The sequence below is a fragment of the Apis cerana genome, linkage group LG9 (genome assembly GCF_029169275.1).
Source record: "Apis cerana isolate GH-2021 linkage group LG9, AcerK_1.0, whole genome shotgun sequence".
Classification (NCBI taxonomy): Eukaryota; Metazoa; Arthropoda; class Insecta; order Hymenoptera; family Apidae; genus Apis; species Apis cerana.
The window spans coordinates 11396945-11420447 of NC_083860.1; the positions used below are offsets into that span (position 1 = coordinate 11396945).

The 23503-nt window shown below is 33.9% G+C and overlaps 1 protein-coding gene across 3 annotated transcripts; it reads right to left on the minus strand.

Annotated features, from left to right (window-relative positions):
• Positions 1 to 79: 79 nt before the first annotated feature.
• Positions 80 to 23155, minus strand: LOC108000587 (activating transcription factor 3). Of its 3 annotated transcripts, none has more exons than XM_017061015.3 (4): positions 23003 to 23155; positions 4048 to 4255; positions 3261 to 3397; positions 80 to 3007 (listed from the first exon to the last, which is right to left on the minus strand). In XM_017061015.3, exons 2-4 carry the CDS (start codon positions 4229 to 4231, stop codon positions 2573 to 2575), a joined length of 756 nt encoding a protein of 251 aa, XP_016916504.1. In that variant the 5' UTR covers positions 4232 to 4255; positions 23003 to 23155; the 3' UTR covers positions 80 to 2572. The 3 variants fall into 3 exon arrangements, with proteins under 3 accessions (XP_016916504.1, XP_016916503.1, XP_028523843.1); XM_017061014.3 differs by having other exon boundaries at positions 3994 to 4255; positions 23003 to 23141; XM_028668042.2 differs by lacking the exon at positions 23003 to 23155 and adding an exon at positions 5861 to 6712 and having other exon boundaries at positions 3994 to 4255.
• Between the last annotated feature and the right edge of the window lie 348 nt (positions 23156 to 23503).

Genomic DNA, 23503 nt, shown 5'->3' on the forward strand with positions numbered 1-23503 from the left:
ACATTTTTTCAATATTTACATTTTTATTTTTAAATTTATGAAATGATTGTAAGTAAAAATAAAGAATAGATAATTAATATATATTGAAGGCACTTTTATTTAAAGAATAAAATTTTTCTTTAGGTTACAACGATAAAATTTTGTCAGCCATTTTTCTAATTTCAATTTAATGTATTCTTTCTAAAGAAAAATAGCTGTCGCATGGAAAACCATGGCCAGGTACTCAGTAATAAAAGACAATAGTACGATTTTGTTACAATGAATAAAATCTTATATACTGTTTACTATCTTGTTATTGAAATTATTTTGTATTTATTCTCTAGAAAAACTTTGTTTTTAATACACTTTGCTAAAAAGACAACGAACCTATAGCCAGATACGATAAGCGATTGTATCTGGAATTTTAATAATGGCAGTATGTATTGGATAGAGCAAACATAATTATATCAAAATAAATTCTATCTTTTATTTTTAAAGAACCATCAATTTTATATCTAATTTTTTGTTTAAAAAATTTTTTCGAATATTCCATAAACACGATCGGAATATTTTTTATTTAAAATGCAATAGTTTTAAAGAATTTGCATATTAAAATTTATTGCGCATTTTTAACATGTCAATAATATTATCTTTTTGGTTCCTCCTCTCAATATGTTAAAGATAGAAAAAATTTGTATATAAATATAAACTTTGTTTCAATACATTTGATATACTATTACTTTCAGAACTTTGCATTAGTAAATAGACATCGATAATATATATTTAACATGTGTATTAAACTATTAAATACTCTCTTCGGGCAACTTAATAAAATTTATATAAAAAGCAAATATATATATATATAAATATATATTTAATGTATGTATATGTATAGCACCACACGTATGTGACTATTACATGTTCTTCCTGCGTGTTAAAGAAAAAACATTCTTAATGTTTGTGCACGCTTTTTAATCTCTTGACAGAAGAATAAGAGGAAGATTTTATCTCACTTCACACATTTTATGAAGTGCAAGAAAAATCTTTTCCTTCGTTATATCGATCGGCGGTAACATTCCAAACGAATAAAAAGTATTTTTTAATCCATGGATTAGAAAAAAAGTGTTTCACTATTAATCGTAACATTCGGCTAAGTATTAAACTAGCTTTTGTAAATTGCAGAACGCGTAAGCGTAGCCCAAAGTGCGTTTACTAAAAATTTCTTTCCACCGATATAATCTTTTCATAAAAATAAAAATATTCTCTGATCGATATTTCTGATGGTTCTTTGGCATCCTTGTCGCTATTACTTCGTGTATTAAAAAATTTCAACGATCACATGATCAGAGTTAGAATATAAAAGAAAATTAAAAAATAAAATTTTTTCGTGCAAACGCACCGAAGAAGGGTAACTACCCACAAAATTGAGGTATGTCGTCGGTCATTGTCATTAATCGTCATGTATATATATATATCATATGTTTGTTAATTGTAATGACGCGTATGTGTTCGACATGTGCGTGTCTGCGAGTGTATACGTATATAATAATATATGTAATTTGTATAAAATATGCACATTTCACAGTATTAAATATATCATTACGATTGCTCGTATAATTATAAGTATCCTTTGAGAACGCGTCACATAGCCACGTCCCAATATACGAGAGATAGTCGTAATCAATATCAGAAGACTTATTATATGCTGAGTTATACAAATTATACTTTTTTTCTCACTGGTAAATCGAGAAAAAGCGGTCGCATAAAAAATAATCGACATCGGATGCGAACCGCCATTTGTAAAAGAAATTCTCGACTTTTACTTAAACGAAATAACGAAACACTTTTGCAATGCTCGATTATTTTTTTATGACTATCTTTAAATTTTCGTAAATATTTTTTAATACAGAAATTAATACAAAATAAAATAAAATAAAATTTTTTTTTCTTTTTCTCTTTTCTCTTTTTTCTTTTAATAATCGATGCATCAACATACTAATATTAATATCGATTAATATTAAATCGAGTATCGCAAAAGTAATTCGTTTCTATCTTATATTTATCGATTACATTAATTATATTTTAGAATGTCACAGTATTTATTTTCAAGGAATTGGTTACTTACTTTCAAGAAAGGGTTATTCTTAAGGAATGTCTTCAAGCGTTCTACATCGAACGTTTCGAGTGCAAAGGGATGTGTTAAGAAATAGAAGGAAAAAAGAAGAAAGAACAGGATGAAAAGGAGAAATAGGAGCGCGTTGTTATGTAAAGTATAATCAACTTACAAGCTATAGACTTGCGATTATAAGAAAACGGGAGATTCGGTTCACCGGAAGTGTTAAGAATCTTGGAAAGAATCTCAAAAACATACAAAATTCCTAAATTATCTCGACGACGCTTCCATCAATTAAATAGATGTTATTACTTTCTCGTGTCTTCTTGGAATGCATGCAACTATTTTTTCACCATCCAACAAACATTAGATTTTTAATGGAACCATGTATCATCTTCTTTGATCGGTAAACCAAATCTCCACGGAAGAAACTACACTTTAAATGGCGCGGTAGGCATTGTTACAACGTCGATAAAGCTACTAAACCGTACAACCTGCATCCGAGGTTGGTACGAATGGACTTCCTTGTCGGTAAAAGTCAGCCTCGTACTCTTCCACTTTTACTGGATATTCCGTCACACAATTCTGAGGCTGGTTCAATGCCGGTGGAGGCTGCACGAAATTCTCCTGGTAACTGGGCAGCTGCAAAGGTTCCGCAAATTGTTGATACGAATTGTCTGTGCCACCTTGTTTCAGACAAGTCGGTCCATGGAGACTTAGCATGTCTACAAGCCTACGCCTTTGCGTCTCCAGTTCCTGAATCTGTGACTTCAAGTCGTGGTTTTGCGTTTCGAGGATTTCTGACTCGTGCACCAAAGTCACTGTTTTTTCACGCTTCTTCAGTCGACACTTGGTAGCAGCTATCTTGTTCCGTTCGCGCCTTCTTCGACGCCTCTCCTCATCCTCTGGCGTTAACTGCAAAAATTATTTAATTAATCCAAAACGTTACAATATTTCCTTGATATAATATGAAAATAATTTATCTTGCAGCTTAGCGACTGGATTCTTGATCGGAGCAATAAATAACGGAAGAAAATTGATTGGAATAAATGTCCGGTTTGACTCGAAAACCCGTGAAATCGATGAAACGACGACTTACAGCGCGAATTGCCGGACATCACGACTGGCTTTATCGTTTAAACGAGAACATTATGTGAAGATTTCTTACTCCACCGCGGTTATTGTTGTTGCCCGCTTCTTCTTCCTCCTCGTCATCCGCACTCCCGTCTTCCTTCTTCGTCTTTTTCTTCGTATCATCCCCGCTTCCGTTGGCTCTTCTTTTCGTTTGTAGCGTCAACTTCAATCCTATAAATATATTACATATTTAATCGCACAAAAATCTCTCTTCGAAGATGAGAATAAAAAAATTTATATATATATAAATATATATATATATATATATGTAGAATATAACTCATTAAAGTAAATTGTGATCCATTAAAATATAATAAAAAAAAATCATTGATTAGATTTTGTATTGCAATTAAATGCTAACGTTTTATATAAAATGTATCCTTTTCTATAATATATATATAAAAAAGAAATTTTGAAGTTTTAAATGTTATCGTGTCGCGGATAAATATTTAAAAATTTCTTCTTTAAATCCCTATTGCCATTTTATAATTTTGTAATAAAAAAAAAAAGAAATATACTATCAATTTTCTCTATAATTTATTTTCTTTCGGTGTAAATAACCGAATAAGAAAAATAAGAATCACAACTATACTTTTCCCTACCCTTTTTCTCTTCTAAAATATTCTCCTACCATATATCAGAATCACCATTAAATCCTGGATAACCTTGGATGTATCGCGAGATTCGGGGGGAAAGAAAGAAGAATAGCAAAAAATCTGCGGAGAGAAGTTGGTAGGATATTATCAAGGCCACCACCGGATGGGTACCTTCTTTAATGAGCTGACTACAGGTGTGCTGAACACTCGGTGGGCTCGGCTCACCGCTGCTAGTCGAATCCGTACGATCCCTGCTCTTCTCGTTCGCGTAGCCCTCGAAGGGATTGGTCATGGCGATGAGGGAGTTTACGATTTCCGGTGTCCTTGGTGTGACCTCGGCCGCCGCGACACCGAGAAGACTCGCGGCAGCCGCCGGACTAGGATTCACGTTCACATTCAGGTTGTACATGATCGGTTTAGATTACCATTTAACCTGAAACAAGAACAGAGATTAAGAGTGCGGATGTGCGGTTGATAGTTGGAGTTGGTTGGATGTGAATTAATATCTCTTTGCTCTTTACACTCGTTTCGTTCGTTTGTGTCGCGGAATCAGTTTTCACGATCATTTTATATCGAATAACGATGCATATCTTTATTAAATAATTTTTCAAAATTTACTTTACCTTTTTGTTGTTTGGTAATACAATTTTTCTTCGAACGAAGATATCGAAAACTTCTGGTCTATTTAATTTTTTTAAAGAATTGAACAGGTTTGATAAAGAATAAAAGAGAACAAATGATAGATAATATATCTAGAGAATAAGATGTATAGGGATGAAGGTTCTTGGCCGAGGCTCAATAATACATTTCGCCTGTTCTCTCTATTAAAGAATTTCAAATATTTCATTGCAATTTAATTTTTTATTTTCAAAATTCGTTTATAAGGGATGGAGAATTAAAATCTTCAAACTGTCCAGTGCAAAAGTTTTGTTTAAACTGTTTGCGCAAATTTATTTGTCGAAAATTAAGGAGTTTAAACTTTTAGAATCGATGATAAGGAAGAATCGTGAAATTTGAGCTTTATAACAACAAGTTTTCAAAGTTTATTTGAAACAAATAAAAAATCGGAGCTCTTTCATAAATGTTAGAAGATCTTATCGCATTAATGACTTAGCATCTCATAACATTAATGATTCACTTCGCTTTTTAAATAATTATTTCCGTTTGGAACGAAAGAAAAACAAGTTTATCGATTGCGCTTCGTGGAACTATTTAATAAGATGGTTCAAGAAAAAAAAATAAAAATAAAAACAGAAGAGAAATAAGCAAAAATAAAAAATTTTTCGAAACATTCATTCCGTCTCTGTCGATTTATCTTCGATCAAACCTATCTTCAGAAAGCACGAAATTAATTGTCGCTGATAGAAACGAAATTTTTCTAGTCTGCGGCTACGTTCTTGGCGAATTTCAATCTGCCTGATAGTGGCAACATCCTTGATCGCGGTTTTCCCCAATGCGGGTACCGAATTAATCGGAGAGGAATAAACGGAAGTTTGAAGTTTTTATTTTCGAGTATTTTTTCATTGGAGATAATTCGTTCATTTGGATGAACGAATTAACAGATTTTCTAGGCTATTGAATGACGCTTTAACGTTGATTTACTAAAGTTAACTGGATCTTTGTTCTTTTTATTGTGCATTCTTCTTTCCGGGGAACAAGAAGTTTATTGATACGGCCTTGAAAGCGTGGCTATTGAGCTTGAATAAATGCAGAGAACAATGTTGAATTCAAATCGAAATGGTTGATAGCGGAACCGGAAACCAAAGATCCTTATCGATTAGTCAGAGTGAGACCAGTTTTATATCAAAATGTCATTAATGTAATAACATTAGCGTAACGAGGATTAGAACGAACAAAATTAGAACGACTATTAACAATTAAATAAAAATTATCGAGTATTGAATATTAAAAGAGAACATACACATGGAATTTCCAAATATATAAAAAGATTATACTTCGAACGCGCGATAAACATCAACAAACGTATCATTTAAATTTATTTGATTACATATATATATATATATATATAAAAACTCACAAAAATTCCAGCACAGCAAGTTCCAAGACAAAAAAAACAAAAGTTTGCCTTCCCTCCAATCCTTCTGTCGTCCATAGCCTCCGAAATCAAAATCACGATTCTCGCGTTCATTATCTCTCGCACAGTATCTGCCACCTTCCGGTAACCTTTTCCAGAGGCAGAGCCGCACGCTTACGTAATTCGGCTCGCGGATCGCAAAAATAACGAAGTCGCAGAACGAGCGTGCAGGACGCGCGAAAAACTATCGCGCGGACGTGGAGGCGGAAAGGAGGCAGGGTGAAACAGAGAGAGAGAGAGGGGGGGGGGACGTTAAAAGCTTGTCAAACAGCCGTCAAAAATACATTTTGACGGGCCCACGTCGTGTCTGCCGTCTCCTCTAAAGCGAAACAGCACGTCCTCCAGTTAGGTTTGTTTTCAACCATCGAATTCTTCGGATCGTTCCTCTGTTGCCCAACCTCCTCTTCACAACGACGGGGACCTCCCTTTCCCTCGACGTTTCTGCCTCTCGTTTCTCGTGAGAGTGCCAGTTCGATGCACGAATATTATACCAGAGAAATATTGTAGAGAAAGAGAGAGAAGGGGGAGGGAGAGGGAGGGAGAGGAGGAGAGGAGGAGAGGGAGAGACACGTTTCGTAAGAATTTTATCGTTCCGTATTCGGAGCCTAATGCCCTTGCAACTCCTCCTCCGCCACTCCGCTGCTTCCAGAGAGTGGTCCTCACGAGGATCGTGGGACGGTCGCGAGTACCCACCAACCAAAAAGTCCACTTCCTCGGACCGGATCCAGTCTCCTACGAATTCGATGTATCGTTGGCCAGACCAGCCGAACAACACGTATATATACCCACTGACCTATATGCTGGCACAAGAAAAAGAGCGATTTTGGATCTTCGGCGATGTATTCGAGGCTACGTGGAGTTTGAGTGTGAATCTGAGAAATGTCAATCGGTTTACAGGAATCGATGGATCTTTGATAGAAAAAAAAAAAAAAGAAAAGATTTAAATTTTTAAGTTAAGGAAAGAAATAGAACGACATTCGTTTTTTTTTGTCGAAAGCAAAATATTCGAGAATATTCGATCTCGTATAATAATAATACGCTTGGCATATACGAATAATTCGTGTAAAAATTACGATCGATATTATTTTTATCGTTGGATTCTTTTAACGATAAAATAAAGAGTTAAAGATCGGGCAAATAAAGGAACGGCAAACGGACGAGCGGGTCTAATTTCCTCTTGTCATTTTCTCTCGTGTATTTATTCGCACCGATTAAACGGAAAGATGATAGAGAGGATGGAGGAATCCAGCGAATCGAGGCCACGAAGTGGAAGAAGGAAGAACGCTTAGATTTTGAAATTGAGCTCTACGAAAATAACCTGGCGAGCAAAATCGCGAAACAAAGCGATACATTTCCCTCGTTACGCTCAAATTTGCATCAATTAAATTTTTTCGTGTACACGTAAATGCTCTTTCTTTTGTTATATACGTTCTTTTGTTAATAAGAATTAAATGGATTTATGGAATATTATATATTTTCGTCGAAATCGTCGTACAAAATCTATTGGAAAATATTTGTTTCTCAGTTTTTTCAAATTGTTTAAATTTGAAAAAAGAAATAATAAAATGTAGATTCTTCCAAATGCTTGTTTCTTTCGTCATTTCGTTATTTATTGGAACAGATTAAAAGATCGTAGGTTTTTTTTCTTTTCTTGTTTTCTTCTTTATTACACTAATAAATTGCTCTTTTAAAATAATTTTAAAGATTTTTGAAAACCTCAAGGTAGAAATATCTGTGCAGTGCAATTTTACGACGAGGAAAAATACATCGAAATATCCCTGTAGTTAAATGTTTCTTCGAATTCTCGAATTTTTTCGAAGAATTTTCTTTATGTTTTATTATTCTATAGTGTCTATTTTTAAAAAAAAACGCGAAATTTCATCATAATTCTAGAAATAATAAACCATCGATGCACGATGAAACTCGATCGAAAAAAAATTAAAAGAAAAAAAATTATTTCATAAATCCATAAAAATAATCATAAGTTACCCAACGAATTTCCATAAAATTTAAAAAAGGGGGAGAGATCGAAAATGAAATCGAAGCAAAAAAAAAAAAAAAAAGATTGCAATTGGACGACGATTCGTAAGAATCGTTTTGGAAGCTCTCGAAAATAATCGATCGAGTGCAACACACCGATCGAATACGTAATCGGTACGCTTATGTAAAGCTCGTAGAGCGATGCAATGGATTGAAATAATAATCGGAGAACCCAGTTTGTTTGAATGGAAACAGGTGTCCGATCGAACCCGTCGCCGCTGCATACTGTTGTAAAACGTATAAATAGAAATCGTTTGATTTTGACGTATGCCACGAATACCTCGGTATTTGGCTGATCTTCCGCCCAAAAATTCTCGAGAGACTATGCTTTCGATTGTTGCTCGAACTCGACTTGCATCGTCAAGCTTCTTCGAAAATCTTCTCTTTTTCTTTTTCTTTCAGAAATAATTTTCTTAAATTCATCATGGAAGCAATAAATACCAAATCTAAACTCGTGTAAAATTTATCACTTGAAAAATGCGTCCCTCGTAAAAACTCTCGATCGAACAAAGCCTCCGCAATGCCTCGAAATTTATAAGCGGCATTATTTCGTCTCTTCAAGGTACAGGCTATTCGTAGAGTGTGGCCTAATAATAAGCTCACTTCCGATTCGCAAGGTGCCACGAACTTATTGTACCTAGTGCGCTCGTTGTGCGCCAACAGACAATCCGCTCTCCCGCCTCCCTTTCCTGCTGGAAATTTTATCGATTTTATCTTCGACTGTCTCTGAACAAACGGGGGGAAGAGTACGGGGGATACATAGTGAGGCCATTGTTGCCTTCTTGAATTCGTGGTGATCACGTTCAAGGTGATTGTATTGGGAGTAGAGAAGGTTCAGGATAATCAGTCGATAAAAGCGATTCGAAGGATTCGAAGAATATACCGTTGTGTATATTAGTTGATACACTGAATCGAGAACGCATCGAGTGTTTGGTGAGAGGTTTTCGAAACTTTTTTACGCGACAGGAAAAAAGTATATTCGAGTTTCTGAATCGAGCAATTGTTTTAACTCGTAGATACGTTAAAGGATAGCAAGAAAATATCGATGTTTCTCCATCCTCTGAATCGTTCATCTCGAATAGATGTTAGTATGATTCTGCAGTTTATAATATCTCGTTTGAAACATCTACTTTATTGAAAGTAAATCTCTTTAAAAAAAGACTCACGTTTTTTACAAAAACACGAGCGTCACGAGTAGGAAATTTTTAAAACGATCAGTGTTGTTCCAATCTTGTTGACCGTTAGATTTACATTGCTGTAAATCTTCGATAATCCGAACGTGTCGTTTCTCGAACACGATTTATTTTCCTTCACTGTCGTTTTAGTCAATTACCGTTGAGGTTAAATATTTCATTTTCGTTTTGTAGAAAAAAGATGCGAAAAATCGTTATTGTGGAAATAAACGTGTGCGACGATTGTTGTTAAAAGATTTAGCTCGATAATAATTCATATATTATATTAGAGAAATTTTGAAAAAAATAACGCGAAAAATATTTGTTCAAAAAGATAATATTAAGTAGGAAATATTAAAAGATATTTGGATCTTCCACAAGAAAAGCATTCAGAGGAAAAACATATTGCAAAAGTATTCAAAAGGCATATATAATCAACATTATGCAAATTTTACACCAGTTTTATATCAGGTTATATCCGTTGATCCGTCGATTCCACGTTTATCTAAGATTATCTAAGAGGTGAGAAAGCAATAAATACACAGTTTTAATTAAACGTAATCGTTAATCGAACAAAAATTCTTTTCTCTTTTTTAATTATTTTTATTCATTTTATTCTCTCTGGATTTATTCGTTAACATTTCAACGATTCAATTAACCTCGGCTCCCTTTTTTTTTATATTACCCTATCTAAATCATTCGTTTTTTTTCCGTTTGTTATCTCACAAGTTTGAAAAGTTTTCTCACAGTTAACCTCCTTCTAATCGCTCCTTTCATGGTATCTCTGTACAATTCTGTGTTAAACGTTTTTTCCATCGACTCCTCTCATCCTGCGCAACCTTCTTCCTCAACCTTCTTCTTTCGGATATAAATTAAGTTTATAGCATCCATGTTCTGCAATCGCGTACTTATTTTTCTTCTAAACTTGTACAATGTATATCTAAACAAACTGGTGGACCATTCGTTACAATAACATACTCCAAAGTACTCTTTTACGTAATACCTAGAATATTGTTATCTACATCTTAAAAAGATACCACATGATTCCACGAAAACTTAACAAATCGATTAAATTTTTAGAAATTCAATCTCCTCCCAGTCTCGATCGATATCCTTCCAATGGACCATAGTTTCCATCGTAGAAAAAAGAAAAAAAGAAAAAAAAGCGAAGAAAAGATGTCTAAGCTTTTTAACAAGTAGGAGACGTGATCGAATGTTTTTCACGGAGCTTAAAGCGTATAGTGCATCGAAACGGCATGTAACGAGCACGAGTCATAAATACACCGGCAACGATATATCGAAGGTGGCCCCAAAAAGCTTTGGGACGCGTCGAAAATCCCGGCTACGCGATCGTCTTTCGCGTGCACAGGACCAGATGGCAATTAATCTTTCCACAATCCTCTAACCGACTCGCTTTCCTCCAACATGTGCCACGCTTCTCATCCCAAATCCCGCGACGACACTTCCACTGCGTATCTATCTACCTCGATATAGACTCGTATATAATGGGCAAAAGATTTGAACGGTCTCGGAGAATCTGTTTCCACCATCGGTGGAAACTGAAGATTCCGAACGAGTCGACGAAGCTCGTGCAATTAAGATATCAATTGAACAGCAATCAACTAACTGCATTTTCCCAACCCAACGAAACGAATCAAAACGTTGGTTAAATCTAATCGGGGAAGAGATGAAATAGATGCTCGCATGAATCGAGAACTTCTCGAAAAAGAATTGCAAGTGTAAATATTCTCGATGCTTGAATAAATACTGATCGCGCCAAATGCGTTTTGCAATGTTGCGCAATTATCTCGCATTCCTCCGTTCACACGGCGTGCGATGGGGCGATAACACGAGAGAAGTCTTATGGTGTGGTCTGTCGAAAGTCTCGGAAAGAAGAGGGCGCGATGTTCGTGAACGCGAGCAGAAGAGAGAGAGAGAGAGAGACGTTGGTAGCGAGAGAGCGAAAGAGCTTGCGCAACCGGTGCCCATCTGGCCAGAAAGCTTTTATCGTGCTTTTTCGGTCGTACGGTCGTCGACATAAGCGTGGGCGGCCTAATTCCTACGGCTGTCGTTTCGTGCAACGTACGCGTCCGATCGCCAATAGAGAAAACAGACGACCACCTCCTCCTCCTCCTCCTCCTCGATCGAAATCCCATGAAACTCCTACGAAACACGCGACCAGTTCGCCACTTTACGAGCCTCCATTCCTTGAAACCGTGGAAACCAGCCTCAAACGAATCAGAGATAAAAAAGAAACAGAGAGAGATCGGGCGATAAGGGTGTGGAGTCGGAGTGGAATGTAAGAGTGCAGAAAAACAAAAGAGATACCAATATCCGAAAATACAAACACAAAGCCGTTTGGGAACAAATTCGAAAGATTGAACAACTAGATCTAAGGATTTTCTCAAGAATTTAAATGTTTAAGCGTTTGACGAGCTTAAGGAGGAATCTATGGAGAAACTAGCGCAGTTTGAAATTGGGAGAATAAGAGGGCAAAAGATCGAAATGTTTACGAGTTTCGTCAACAAGAGACAGTGTGATACATTGTGTGTGTGGAACGGACAGGATCTGACTCTGTTTTTGATGGAATCATCTGTTACGATAACAAACCCAACCTCGGTATCTCGGTGAATCTCGGTAAATGGCTCCTTCAGAGAACTTTGAAAGCTTGGAGAACTTGGTTTGTATAAACTTTTTCTTATTTTACAGATAGCTGTATGATACGTGTAACAAAAAACTGAAGAGAGAAAATGAAAATGTTAAAAAATATATTCCTCCGATATAAAACGGATCATTTGTTCGAGACACGATAAAAAGATACCAACGTCGAATTTTATTTGAAATTCGTAGCAGGTATAAATCAGAGTCGAGGGAATTAACGCTGACACTTTCGATTAATAATACTTTCAATTTTTTCCCCCCTAATTAATTCAATATCATCACGACACCAGCTAACATTTCAAAAATATTTTTCAAAAACAGATTCTGACTAATATACCGTAGCAACTTTCTTAAAAAATCTGTTCGTTTAAGAGACGTTTATTTTTAAATTTGTTTTTAAATTTGTCAAACTAATTATTTCGTTTTTCTCCAAATCTTTTATCTTCAATTTCTGAACGAGTGTATTATGATAACGACGCGACGATACGATCCATCGTTGCGAGATAAATTTTCACTGGGTAAATTTTGTAGAGTGGCAAATTGCGTGGAGGGGGAGAGAGAGAGAGAAAGAAGGTTACGAGACTTTTTTTCATAAACGTTCGTAGCCGGCTTCGAGTTAACGGAGCTCGAAGCGAAAAGAATAGTGAAATTGGAGGCAAGGCCGTCGTAAAAAAAATGCACGAGGGGAAACGACGATAAAGCACGAACCTGTTGGAAGGAACAATACGCGTTGGCCAAGCGATTTCAACTAGCGGTGAAGGTGAGAGGTCGCCGCGGGAGAAAAGAGTTCGAAAAGTCAATGCCTTCGAGCGCTTGCTGCGCTTGTCAAAGTGTTGCTCACCATCGCTTTCTAAAGAAACAAATTTCGTAGCCGTGGAACTGGATTCTCACTGGAGAAGAGGAGAGGGTTTCGTTTTAAATTATCTTTCTTTCGACATTCTTTCCTCCTTTAGATTACAAATCAATTGTATCATCGCGCGTGTAATACGCGCGTGCGTACGGGAATTTTAATTGAAAGTAGAGGACTTTTGAAAATTCAGAACGAGAAAAAGACAGAGAGAGAGAGAGATTTCATCTTTTTTTCTTTTTATCTTAATACGGCACGAGAAAAAGATTCAATTTCTCTTCTCGAGATGTTATTCAAAGAGAAAAGAAAAGGATCGTTTCAAATTTGTTTTACCTTTCGGCACGGCTCGACTCGTCTCACAATTAATCCGATAATTAAACGCCAAGGAGAAGGGTGATCAAGATCGAAACGAGTTGGATTCGAAGGAAGAAAAAAAAAAAAAAGATCCGAAATTAGCTTTACACATTGAGAGAGAGGGCAGACCCTGAGAAAAAAAAAAGATTACACGAAGGGGAACAAGAATATTACGACGCTATCTGTCCCAATTATACGAGTTTAATTACGGTAAATTATTTTACCGGTATCACGAACCATGACGATATTTACTCCAAATCGTGATTCTACATTTGTAAACTATTCACCGATCTAAATGAAGATCTTCTTATAGAAACAATTCATCGAGGATAAGATAGTTTTTCTACTTATCCTTGATCTGTGCGATGTATAATAATATTTATTATTCTTATATTTATACATCTATATATATACGTAATTTTATATTTTTACAACTTTTATTTATTACGTCTTTTTTTTTGTTGTTTTCTAATAGTTGAAGAAAAATAGTTTTCGAAAAATTCACAATCGATCAAATATACGTGTTTAAATTTAAATTTCAAAGAAGCACGAGATGTTTTGCATCGAGGTTTTGCGCAAAGTTCCATTTTAATCCCTTCTAGAGATATGCAAATGTTGGAATGTTGGCGAAACCCGCACGTTAACTTCGATTAAAAACATATGTTGAGCAATTAAATCTATCTTACCGTTCTTTTAATCAAAAAAGAAAGATAAGGGAGAGATTAAATTCCGCGGATTTATACGAATAATATACTACTTTTTTTATTTTTTATCGATTCTTCTATTCCAAAGAAAAAATATTTTAAAAGGATGATTTAATCTTTCCAGAACATTAGTGTAAATCATCATGATAGACTATTTTTCTTTACCCGTGATAAGAGTAAAAATTGCATTTGGTATGGAAAACAACCATTATAAATTAAAATGTTTCTTATTACGATTTATCAGCGATGAACTTTACGATTCACCTTTGTTGGGCGTGTTATAATTAAACAAAAAAAAAGAATAAAGCAAAGAAGAAGTAAAGAAAATTCAAAAAACGACGAATAATTTGTAAAGAAAATACTTTTAATTTACGAACTAATTGGTGGAAACTCAATATGTTAATACAAAAATCTTGACGAGTATCGAGTATCGAGATAACTACGACAAATAACCTAAATATAGAGAAATTTAAAACTCTCGAACTAATTTGTAGAAAACTCGATGCGCGCATTTCTCAAAAGTGAAATATGGATACGTCTTAATAATACAAGCTCCCTTGCGGACGGAGCTGCTTGAAACAAACATATTGAGTGTCGAGATAAAACGAGGATTGTTGAGGATAGCGGCGGCCGAGTTGGTCGATCGATATTCCGATCTAATTAACGCAACACTATTTTTTTTATCGCAAAAGATTGTATATTAATCGATACTTCCGTTTGATAAATTATTTAAGGTTAAAATTTAATTTAAGCGCGGATTAAATTACCGTACGTGAAACTTAGAAGGAGGAATTTATGTTGGACTTAATCCATACGTTCGTTCGGAATCTTTGAATCCGTTGGTAGAGATTTCAAGCGATTCGTTGGATCGAACGGTTGGGTTGATTGCTGAAAACGCCGAACGATCCTGGTTTCCTACGCACGCTCTTCCCGCATACTATGTTTGGCGTTCGTAACGAAATTTATGCTTCCTGTCCAACCGTAATGCGACCACACGCTCGTTGTCCGGCCGTATAATTTACATACGCTGCCGGTTTGCGCGCGCTTTGTCTATGATCGTGTCGCGAGAAGGAAGAAGAGGAAACCGCTGAAACGAATTTATATATACATGGCATGCTCCTATGCCACACGTGCATGCACATTTTTATTATCCTCGTACGTTTACATTTTAACTCTTTGATCCATCGAGGAAATTCTGTTTTCTTTTTCCTTTTTTCCGATACGTCATCCGTCGAAAACGAATAGTTTGAGTATATTTATAATTGCCTCGAAACATTTTTTAAACATTCGTGAAATTCTTCCAGTTATAGATACACCAAGGCGACGTGTAATTTGGAGAATTGGAGGCTCGATTGTATTCGTTACAAAAATGTTTTACCGAGTATCGCAAGGCATTTATGTTACATCATAATTCGCGCAGAACAAAGTGCGCGCACGGCGCTCGTAAAAACGTGAATAAATGTTCCATTCATAAGTTTTTCCTCCTTTCAAACCAAATATTGGAATTTTCGAAGACCATGATTCTTCCTTTCTAAACGATCGTTACGTCTCCCGTCTTTCGAAGAAACAGTCGAGAAAGGAACAATTAATGGAGATTGATGCCTTTCAAACCCGCATGATGTTATTCCTTCTTGGAGAATCATTCTCGGCATACGGGCGCAAATTTTTTATCGGACCGGAACCTTTTCGTCCGAAAAAGTTCACGGAAAGCCAAACAAGGAAAAAAAATACGAGATTCTTTGAGAATTTTTTCTCAATAATTTTCGACGGGGTCTTCGTTCACGCAACAGGATCCCCCCCCGTCTATTTGTAGAGAGAAGAGAGAAGAATTCTTTTCTTTCGTAAGATTTTCCAATGTGTCATAACGGTTGAAACACATTATTTCGTAATCACAAGCGTTGAAAGAGACGAGGCGCACAAAGCGGAGGTATTTTGGAGAAAAACTACTTTAACTATTCTTCGTGCAACGAAACGGCAAAATTATTCTTCTATTATTCGATTTTGTAAAATCACTCGCGATGGACGTATTCTCAAGGGACGAGAGTTCCTCAAGATCGTGGTTGCCAACTCTCGGTTGCAACCGGTCGGTGATCGACTTTAAGATAAATCTAATTGCCAAGAAAGTTACCATCGATGAATAGACACAGTGAATAGAGACCGAGTAATAGTTAAAGGTTCACGGAATAAAGATTAATAAGTCTCTTCTCTGAGCAGACATCTAATGGCAGATCGTAGATATCCGTTAGCATTGAAGGATACACGAGAAACTTGGAATTACAGTACAGAAATATTTATAGAATTCTACGAAAACGATGGTATAATGCTGAATGAAATATTAATTACTATCTAGAGAAATCTTCGTTCCCCTTCGTTTTATCCCTTTTAACGATATTTCTTCCAACAATTTTTACTGTACGTATACTGTACGCCAACTTCTTTATAATCTCCTCTCAATTTTCTCTCCATATAATCCTTCCACTTCTAATTCTTCAACCGATGCCTTCTCTAAACCAATATTTATCAACCTCGCTCGACTTTGCCAACAAATTCTCAATTTACTCGCTTCTGTATCAGGAAACAAGCCCACTTAAAACAAGCTCTAGCATAATCGACCAAAAATAATTTCCAATAGGACGAGGAAATCATCAAACGGGTTTCTTCGATCTTCGATCTTCTTAAAAGTTTCGAAAGTGGAGGAAAGTCGATAAAAGCTCGAAGATACCATAGAAAGAAAGATACAACGAACTGTAACGCGATTATTTCTTGGAACGGTTCTCCCGTTTTTCACCCAGAAACGATTACCCGCTTAAATCATCGAAGAAAAGTGTTGGTGGAGCGATAAACAGGGAATATGCGGACTTCATACCGGATTTCAACGGTGTGTAAATTCGCTAAAAGGAGAAAAAGAAGCGTGTATCTCGGCCGATCGGGCAACCTCTAGCGTGTTTTTATTGTGTTTCGAGATTCGAGACCACGAAGGAAATTTCGTGGAATCGTGGGATATTCACGAGCAAACCAATTCAGAGCTTTAAGATCGCCGAGCACGTGCACGATCCGGCCTTTGAAATCCTCAGGATGTATCCATCCTTCTTACTCTTTGTTTCTCAAACATCAAGATTATGTAACGAACGCTGGCAAAAGTTCCACAACTTGTGGCTTCCATACGTCGACGATATTTTACGGTTACGATGGTGAACGATGAATGAAAATGCTAAAAAATAAAAAGAAATAATTGGATCCTACGAATTTGTCATTTTATTCAAATTGGTCGTGAAATTGAAACAAATATTTTCGTATTTTATTAAAATAATAATATGATACAATTTGAAGAAGATTGTGGAATTCTTTGGAAGTCGTATTCGATCTACAAAAGCGATTGATATTTCAATTATAATCCCCGATAACTTTTTTTATATCAAAACATAATACGAAACGTGGCAAAAGTTGCCAATTTTTCAAAAAATAATTTTTATATCGACTCGTAACACTCGCCATAAATCTATCCCTTTCAAAAGAGACAAGAGACAATGCGAAGATAGTAAATTTCATTGACGTTGAATTCCATAACGGAGAAATAAATTGAAATAAAGACGTTCGGTCGCGAAGATTTTACGGTTATTGTCACTAATTCTACCGATTCTAAATTATTCCTGTTTCTATAGTTTGAATATGATGATATGCCAACCAACGGTAATTTCGTATGAAATTATTGTCATATATATATATATTTACAACCATTCCGGATACTCATACGTCGACGACATTCCGACAATTTAAAGAAGCATTCGATGCACACTTCGATTTCTCGCTTTGATCTCTAGTGACACAGATTTATTCACGATGAATTACGAGCAGAATATTGTACATCGTTGCCCTTATGCCGTTGGAATACGGGATTCCCCGTAAAATATGTGCAATTAAAACAGCCGATTCGCGTAAAATTTCACCCCGTAGAAAGTGCAAAAAAAAGTTGAATATTTTCACGATAATTTTTAACGCGAAGCTTTGATGAAATATTGCTTCGTTCTAACACTATATCTTGTATAAAGGTTGATAAAATTGTATTAAAAAAAATAATAAAAACGTAATACAGGCTAAAAAGTTGATAAAGTTTTGTTGTGCGTATCAAGTTATCAAATGTTGATAAATTTGTACGTAGATATAAAATGATGGAAAATCCCATAAAATTGAGATGTAAGTAATTATATAATGATATAATTACACATCAAATCAAATAAATTCATATAACGACATAAAATATGAATTAAATATTGTAAGTAATAAAATATTAATTTAAGCAAAACTCTTACATATCTTAATACCTGATTTATTATCGAATTAATATGTAACTGCTGCATTAAATATTGAGTCCAGAATTTCAAAATTAATAATAAAAGAAGAAACTTGGTAAAAAAATGTAAAAAGAAGAGATATTATCTGAATTACTTTTTATAATTATAACACGAGAAAGTAGTGCATTAGGAATTATAATTACATACTTTTGAACATACTATGAAATAATTGGATAAAAATAGAAAATTGTTGCAACAATGGAAAAATTATGCATCTAAGTATGATTAATTACACGGAATAAATTAATTAGTTTATATATGAATTTCACAATATTCTTTTATTAAAATCATTTTTATACTCAATTCGAAGCATTGCATTGGGATAAAAAATGTTTTCCATGATAAAAATTTATTTTAACTTTTTATTTCGTTTATTTAAATTCTTCGCTATTAGCCATTGCAAAATGCCAACATTAAAAGAACAAAATGCCGCGTTTTTTCCTCATATACTTATGTAATGCACAATATCATAATTACAATATATTATCGACAATAGACCCCGATAAGATACATTAAACTAATATGCTCCTACCTTTTTCCCCTTCCTCGTTGCCTTATCTATTGTATCGTCAATTCGTTATGCGAAAGATTGCACGCTACTATGCAAATTTCTGCACAAATTATAAAATAACCTTCGAAAACAATTATTTATACTATGAAAGACAAATAGTCACTATATATCGATATTTGAAAAAATCTGCAATTTTTTTTCTATAGTACAGAAAAAAATTATGAACAAAAAGTATTTAAAGAATTCAAAATATAGATCGAAATGTACTCGAAACTTCTGTTGTAAATTTTATGGTGAATCATAGTTGCAAGTATGTAGATAACTTTTTACGATTGTAATAAGAACGTAAAGCCCTTTTATCGTGCGAAATATCTACCGATAAGAGTAAAAGAGATCGATACCTATCTCACCCACGAATGAAACAAATCGAACAATGTACTCATTGATCCGAGAAGGAACGTGGAGTAATTTAGAACGCTTTAAGTATTTAGAAATACTTGTTTAATCAATCTCGCAATCGCACTTTTACATCGATATTTAAGATTCTTTGTTTATAAAAAAAAATATTCATAAAAAAATGCCAAAAAGATGTTTCCTTACTTTCAAATATCGAAATTTTTCACAAACGAAACGATTCATTTTGAAAAAATTGATCGATTTGGAATCTAGTGTATCTTAGGCGAGAGCATTATCGAGAGTTTCGATCTTGATATTAACGCGAAGAAAATCGTGCGAGTCGCGCGTAAATCCTTTCCCTCGCCATTTCTTTACGATACGTATTAGCATTTTAAATTTAATCGGTATATTGATGCCCTTGAACAATAATGGTCTCCCCCGCCGATCCCCTTTTTTCCCTCGTCCAATCTCTCGCTCTTTCACTGTGACAACTTGTAAATCCAGTTATATCATCTCTCGACTTTGTAATCAGCTGTGTGTAAAAAGATGGCTCGCGAATTCGCGGCCTCTAGGCGTGAACACGCATGCGCGCACATCCCTCGACAATAAATCAACCATTTGCGAGAGCTTTTATCCGAGTCCGCGTATTCCCTTGACCGCGCTAAATTCAATTAAGTTGCGTTCTATTATACACCAAGTTCTATGCTGATTTTGGAATAATTCGTTTTAATATATGTATATGTCCTTTTTTTATCCTCCCTTTTCTAATGAAAAAATTAATTTAAAATGTATGATCGAGGCGAAAAGAGATATAAAAATGTTAATAACATAAACAATTCTCAAAAACTATGAAAACTAATACCATGTTAACATTTTTTAAATTCTGTACTAATCTAGAATATACAAAATTTAATCAATAATTTCAACAAAAATAACGCAATGATGAAAAAGATAAGAAAAAAATCAATGTAAATGGCGAATGCGTGTGCATAACGAATTAAGTTTGAAACCGGTAAGATTATATAGAGAAAGAAATGATGAAAGGAAGATAAACAGATGGCTGAAGGTTCGTCTAGTTGCAATATTTGACGGCCTTCGACGTTATGGAAATGCGCACGCTATCTGACACACGTGCAGATCCTGTATGGGCGACGTGTATTTCGATGCCGATGACAATCTAAGAAATCAAATGTCAGTAAGGTCACGGTCATAAAAGAATGAAAAATCCCCATCGATCTACCAGCAATAATTACTCAAACATGTTATAATTATATTTGATTATGTATCTTTAAAAACTCGTCCTTTAGAATAAATAAATCTACTTTATTATATTCAAGATTTCGAAAACATTGTTTGATTTTTAAGTTAAATCAATCATCCATAAGGCAGGAAATTTTCTAAAATTTATATTTATTATATATTAATGATTCTCAAAATAATTCTCAAAAATGAATCATTCAATGACTAAATTTCTATTAAAAATATAAAAAAAAATAATCTAATAAATATTCATAAAATTCTTTCGTTATTATAAAGAAGAAAATAATTAAAAAATGCACATGCTTGATAAAAATAGCAATAATTAATAACAAGAATTATGAATTTTTATATGTTATTAATGTACTTTAAGAATGTAAAAATTTTAAAATTAAATAAGTTCAAATATTTACACCTATATTTTATTGAAAAGTATTGTATAAAAATTTGGGAAACTATAAACGAAAAATATATATTATGCTAAAAGTTACGCAGTTATTATGACAATCCAACCTTGTGACTAATTATCACGACTAGCAGATTGCACCTTGGGAAGATTGGCTCGTTTGCATAGTGAATGCAAAGATAAGATTATTGTTGTATAATGGTTATCAACCACAGAGGAAGTTTACAAATGAAAGTAAACATTTAAGATTCGTGACTTGGTGAATGCAAATTTCCATATGGAATTCAGTTCGAATTAATTATAAAAGTTGTTTAAAATTTTCATTGATTATTCTTTTGATTGTATTTAAATTTAGTTAATTACTATTATTATTATTATTATTATTTAATTAAATTTATTCTATATTAATTATATCTATTCTTCTAACAACAAAAATTTCTTATACAAATGTATCTTGTTTGCCGCATGAATATTATGTAAGAATTTGTTTATATAAGAGTGCATTTATATTCATCTGTAAATTTGTCATACAATTTTTTTGATATTTGCTAAAATTTTTATATAAAATGTAATAAAATTATAAAGGAATTACTTATAAGTAAATAAGTAAATAATTTTACTTTTCAATGATACCATAAGAAATCATTTATTGAAATATAAATGCAAATTAGAAAATAAAAATGAAAATGTATTTTTCGAATCGATTCATATTCATCACGGTATGAACCATTGAATCAATAGATCATATCATAAATTGATTTTCAATATTTAATTTGTTTTCAAAATTCAAACTCGATAAAATAATATGTCTAATAAGAAGATATTTTTGTTAGCGTTCTAAAATATTGATTGAATAAAAAAAAATGTTTTAAATAAAAGATTATTAAGACATTCATAAAGTTTGTTTTTCCATGAGTAAATATGTTCTTTTGCGAGCATATATTTCCAGTAAACACTAAGTTGTTCATAATAAACGCAACTCCCCATTTAAGCCATCGTAATATGAGTTTTTATGATTACGGTTATTTGTGATCCTACTTAACTCCACTTTACATGCCAATATAAACATTATACTTTCATTCGCATACGCGCGAAAAAGATATTCGAATGATAGTAAAATCTTGAAAATTCTTTCTTACCTATATTATATTTTATATTATAAATGCATACATAAAATATATACATCTATAAAAAACTATAAATGTATAATATAAAATATCGTAAAAAAAGATTAAAAAACTAAAAAATATCATAAAAAAAGATACTTATATACGTATATACGTATATACGTATATATTTTGAATGTTTAGTTCGAAGTAAAATATTGTGCAATCAGGAGCATTGGTACCGTGTGAGGATGCTATATAGTCTTTACTAGATTCGTGACAATGTTGCCAATGTTCTGTTTTGCTATATTTAAGATTCCCCACTACACCAGATGTTCTCCGTGACACTAATCATGCAGTATTATGGGTGCATCCTCAGGTGTCATGAGTCCATGCCAATCAAGAAATTCTCGAAACGAATCCATTATATTGTGGCAAATCGCAAGAACGACACACTTTTCATTTTATTGCCTCCACCATAATCGCGAATATTGTCCGAATGATCTTTGCTGCACCTCTTTCGATCCGTATCGCTTGAATGCGATAAACGATATTCGACTATACAGCCAACTTCATATTCATAAAAACGAATTATGTGACAATTATTCGAATCAAATTTGAAAAATTATGAAAAACAATCATTCTTGCGATTTTAATTAATAATATTTGGAATTTCGTTCGCAAATACATATAATAAGGAAGATATAATAAGAATTCAGATAGAAAAATATTCTCAGAAAAAGATAATGTAGTTTCGTAGCGTTTAACATATTCTTCTCTCGATTCTTGTCGTAATAATGCAACATGTTCGTAATAAAACTCAACTCAGTAGTCGCACGACCTTGACTGCTTGCGAACTCGATTTTCGCGGTATTCTTCGATAGATATTACGGCTAATAATTTTGTCATCTGTTTTATAATATTATTTTAAATTTCAATGATAAAAGAATTAGAATCTTTCGAATTTTGACAAATATTCAATTATTCAAAATATATCTCCAAAAAAAAAATAAATAAAGTTCAATAAATAAACATTATTAAATTTGTAATGTAAATTATACTTCTAATTTTAAAATACTTGACACTTTAATGAAAAAGCCTAATAAAATTTCTCGCGTAGCTTTAGTACATCTTATTGCACTTTCCGAACTACATTATATATAATATATATAATATAATATATATATATATATATATAGAATAAACATGTATTTGACCTATAAAGAGCTTTATCACATGCAGAGAAGACGGTTGTTTTAGGTGCGTGTACGGGTCCTACCTTTTATATGCAAACGACAACACAATGTCCCGGTACGCCCCACACCGTCCTTCTCCGTCGGCTGCCGGCGCACGACTGTGGATAATTCGCGGTTGCGATCGGCCTAGATATATACGAGTTATATTTAGCAACTGTCGTCATAGGGAATGTATGCGATTGGCCACCAGTGGCGTGACTAACACATGTGATTGGTTGATCTCGCAAATACGTTGCGATCGCTTGATGCAGGCCTGGCTTACGGCTGGGCGCGACTTGCGGGTACGACATTTGTTGACATGAAACTGTCAGAGAATACGCGCTGCTTTAATGTACCGGTATATTCAAATCCGCGTGTTGAGATTCTATCGTGTATTTAAATATATTAATATTTTTTATTCACTTTCTTCAATATTTTCATCATCGTTTACTTATTATAATAAATATTGATCGCTTTCTTCTTTAAATGCTTTTTTATTATTTCAAATAATATATTATATATTGAATATGATTGTGTGATTTTCG

Coding starts and splice junctions, on each gene's coding strand:
- LOC108000587 (XM_017061014.3), bottom strand. CDS start 4,231: ATGTACAACCTGAATGTGAACGTGAATCCTAGTCCGGCGGCTGCCGCG. Junction 3,398..3,993: donor TAGTCAGCTCATTAAAGAAG/GTACCCATCCGG, acceptor ATATATTTATAG/GATTGAAGTTGACGCTACAA. Junction 3,008..3,260: donor ACAACAATAACCGCGGTGGA/GTAAGAAATCTT, acceptor TAATTTTTGCAG/TTAACGCCAGAGGATGAGGA.